General features: G+C 43.4%; 1 protein-coding gene across 1 annotated transcript in view; it reads left to right on the top strand.

Moving 5' to 3' along the window:
- The window catches only part of NFKBID (nuclear factor of kappa light polypeptide gene enhancer in B-cells inhibitor, delta), an 8,733-nt gene continuing 4,601 nt past the window's right edge, over positions 1 to 4,132 (top strand). The window contains 5 exon segments of the mRNA XM_009575889.1: positions 1 to 81; positions 83 to 226; positions 819 to 965; positions 3,284 to 3,335; positions 3,747 to 3,913. Coding sequence (XP_009574184.1) covers positions 1 to 81; positions 83 to 226; positions 819 to 965; positions 3,284 to 3,335; positions 3,747 to 3,913 — 591 coding nt within the window.

Here is a 4,132-nt window from a genome sequence, read left to right as displayed (position 1 = left end):
ATGGTTTTGTGGAACACTGGGTATAAAACCCCTAAAGTGGCTATGCTACCCTGTAAAACTGTTTGCTCCCAGGGTGGTTCATGGCCAAGCAGTGATCGGTGTCTTTATTTACTGTCTTAGAATTCTACATATTTATGCAGCTAAAGGTATGAGGGCGTACACATTGGCAGCTGCAGAGCGCATGAAATTGCTGCGAAGACTTGATGCCAAGGAACATAGAGGAAAGGTAATACGGACCACTTTCTCCTGCAAACAGCTGTGTTTGGGATGGGCATGGGCTTTGCGTGACTGAGAGCAACTGATGCCCTGAAAAATCCAGCTCTGCCTCTCTGTTACTGCAAAGGAAGCCTTGGGCGTTGATAGGCCTTGTTTAGGTGCCTCTAGCAGGATCCTAAAATTAGGTGGGATGAGAATGAGCTTTTTCTCTATTCAGCCCATGGTTCATAGAGTGGTCTAAGACAACAGTGGTCCAGGAAAATATATGTATGTTGGCAGTAGTCTCTAAGGCCAAAAGTTTTATGAATTTATGCTAAAAGTGCTGCACCTGACATAAACAGTGTTTCAAAAATACTGGACTTGTATTATCATCCAAATTAGGGCCATTGCAGCAGGAGCTGGGAAATGCCCCCTATCTCGTGACGCCATGGGCCTTAATATGTGGGATTCAAAATCTGTCTGTGAGCTGTCTTTGGTTTATGCACCACAATCCTTGGGATTCTAGATACCATTCAGCCCAGACTGCCTTTTGCCGTTCCTTGTTTTGTGATAGCATCTGCTTCTAGACTCTCACATTTTATTTGCTGTGCTGCTATTTTCAGACTCCTCTGCTGGTGGCTGTCACTGCCAGGCAACCAGCTATTGTCTATGATTTGATCCAGACAGGAGCAGATGTCAATGCTGTAGACAACAAAGGGCAGTCAGCTTTACATCTTGCTGCAACATATGGGTATGCCCAAGTTCTTCAGGTAGGAAAAGCTTTTATGGTTTTAATTGCTAGCAATATAAACCTACAATAAAGTCTCAATATTGGTGTCTTTAAATAACTGTCTCAGAAGGCAATATGTCAGTAAGCAATGAAGACTGACTAAAGTCTCCTTTTCATTGTGTTAGGCATCGACTTCCCAGGTTATTCCTGTTTCAGGACTATACTTGCAGCTCCTGTTACAGAGGAAATGGCTTTAGCGTATCTGCGGGGGGAAATAAATTCTTTCTGCAGATCATAGCTCTAAATCTGCTGATGGCAGGCCAGGCAGAGTGGGCTTGCTCTGGCTTGAGCCCCCACTGTTATACTGATGCCTGCGTTGGAGGAGGTTCCCCAGAGGCTGCAGGCAGCTGTGGGGTGTGAGGAGCGGGAGCAATAATAGCACTGTGAAACCCCCTCCCTGATGTCAGTGTCATCCAGGCAGGAGCAACAAGTTGTGTCCAGACTCAAGCCAGCTGAAGAGAGAGCAGATGTGACCCTGCAGACAGAGCCAGCACAGGCACAGCCTTCAAAATGAGATGCATTTTTCAGATTTTATGCAAAACCAAGATCCATCGAGAAGATTTTCCAGGGCGTGAGAGAAACTAGATACTCCTGTACAGCCAGAATCTACTAGACCTTTCATGACTTATATGACCAGATCTTCGCTTCCCTATTGCTTCACAGATCTTTCTGTAGACAGGGTCTACAACTAAGTTGTGTGCCAGCCAGACTCTAACGGCCCTGAAGAGCAAATCAGCACATTAGAAAAGGCACTGTAAGAATTTTTGGAAGGGATTACATAGCAGAGATAAGCATACTGGAACGTGTCTCTCAAATGCTTAGCTATTGGCCATAAAACGGAATTAATAAAACGTGCCTTCCTTGATTCATGTCAGGATTGAGTATAGGCAGCTTCAATGCAGAGTTTCATTGCAGCAGCATGGCTGCTGATGAGTTTACCTGAGGGCAGGGCACAGGGTCCTCTGAGGATGAGGGATGTGTCAGTGGAAGTGCCAGGGGGATACCTGGCATGCTGGCAGTCCATCTCCAGCATTCATTAGCTCTGCCTTGCACACGCCCTGGGTTAAGTCATGAGCAGGCAGTTAATGTGTAACATTGCGAGTTCTTTGGAAAACAGGTGTTTCATTCAGTGGGGAAAAGTGTTATACATCCAGATGATTCCAACAAAGCCTCTCAGAGTGCCTTGTGGTGGTTTGTGTTTTGTTTTTTGTTTTGTTTCAGTTTTTTTTCCCTTGACACAAAAAGGGAAAATGCACACAGGCTTGCTTCTCAGTGTGGTCAAAGCCATGAAATGCTTTAGGGTTTGTTTGTTTGTTTATTTTAATTGTTTTCTCTAATGGATTAAACATCTACTCCCTAATCATCAGGCAGCTCAGAGCTACTTGTCAATATTTGTTCTATATATATTACATTATTGTTATGGAAAGACAGCACAAGCCCTAACCGTTCTGGATAATCTTTCAGCAGAAGGATTCTGTCCTGCACCTTGTCTAACTTGACAAGGTTCTGGATGAATCACTGCACTGCAAAAATTCTCAGCCAAGATGTTGTAATGTGAACAACCTGCTTTATTCAATCACGAGCAAAAAATGCATTATCTGTATTAATATAGACAATAGTATAAACTTGGCTGCATCTCATCGAATCTATCATTTTCTTAAGTTAGAGTTTTAAAATTTTTACTTTCTGTTAAATCCAAGCAATGCTCATCTCCAGACCACTGTTTCATGCTGTTTATAGGCTCTGCATCCTTATTGCTGCAGCCGTTGCAACAAGCTGTGGTTTTAACCTGTCACACTGCTGCACATTAAAAAGAAAAAGTAAATAAATCCAGTCTGAGAATTTCCAATGTCAGCAAACTTTTAGGTAATAAAGTCTGGCTGTACATGACTAGGAGAGATTTTCATTTATCCTTGCCAGTAATAACTCAGAATAAATATGAAATGGTGTTATTGGTGCCTTTGCTTAATCCAGGGTGAAAACGAGGAGGCTAGCACTCTTGAACTGGGGCCAGTGACTTAATTTTACTGTTCTGAACTGAGAATCTAATAGGAACCTATAGTTAGGTGGGGTTTTGGAAACTAGGGAACATGATCATCTTGTATAACCCTGAATGTCCCTGTTAGGAAATAGATTCACAACACTGAAATCTAGTGTCAAATAAGGGCTTAGTTTATAGTTAAATGATAATTATCTGATTGTTTCTTTGTTTGTTTTTAAATTTTGTTAGTTTTGACTGATTTTGGCTTGGACAGTGTTCTGCTGAACTAAAATTTTCCATTTCTTTGTTGCTTCTAGGTTATACTGTCACTAGGTTTCCCTCTTGATTTAGAAATGAAGGATTTTGAAGGTATAACTCTTTGTACAAATATTTTACAGTGGTATTACAAAAAATTAAAAGCTGTATTGGCTATTTCATTGACTGGTGCTCATTGGTATTTGGTGGTATGCTAGGAGGCCAGAGTGACCTCAGAAACTGCCTGGGGGAGAGTCGTTGCAGTGCACTCAAATGCCACAGAATTCAGTGGTGCTGATGATTCAATGCTGATTCAATGCACAACTGGAACTGAGCACATGCTGGAGTGCCCCATGAAGTGTCTATACAACCAATATGGTACCTTTGAAACCAGAGAAGGGCTTGTGCCTTAACAACACATGTGCAGACATGCATATGCTCTCCCTGCCAGCCCTCGCTTCCTCTCTGTACATCAATGTCTTTGTTGGGACTGTTGTTATCTTCCTCCTGTACTTGGTTTTCCAGGCCATACCCCACTCCACTGTGCTGTTCTGGCCCACAATGCCCTGCTCCGGGAGCAGGGTTCCCAGACATTGATGGAGGAGCCGCACAAAGATCTTCATCACCAGAGTGAAGAGCTGGAGTCCTGTATCCACCTCCTGGTGCAGACAGGAGCCTCCATCTACAGCCGGGTAAGGGATCGGCTCAGTTATCCGTATGCTGTTTGTTTGTAGGCGAACTCTCCCCTGCCCTGCCTGACGCTTGTGTTGTGCTCAAACTATAGAATTCGAGAAGGAATGAACTGCTGACAGAAGAACCAAGCCTGTTCCCCTCTCAAGTGTCTGGTTGCAGAGTTAGTTGCTACCTTTTGGAGTTACTTTCTTGCAGCCTGAAGCAAACACTGGACTGTA

The sequence above is a fragment of the Fulmarus glacialis genome, unplaced genomic scaffold, assembly GCF_000690835.1.
Source record: "Fulmarus glacialis isolate BGI_N327 unplaced genomic scaffold, ASM69083v1 scaffold38174, whole genome shotgun sequence".
NCBI classification, from domain to species: domain Eukaryota; kingdom Metazoa; phylum Chordata; class Aves; order Procellariiformes; family Procellariidae; genus Fulmarus; species Fulmarus glacialis.
This window is presented reverse-complemented; position numbering and strand designations above follow the sequence as displayed.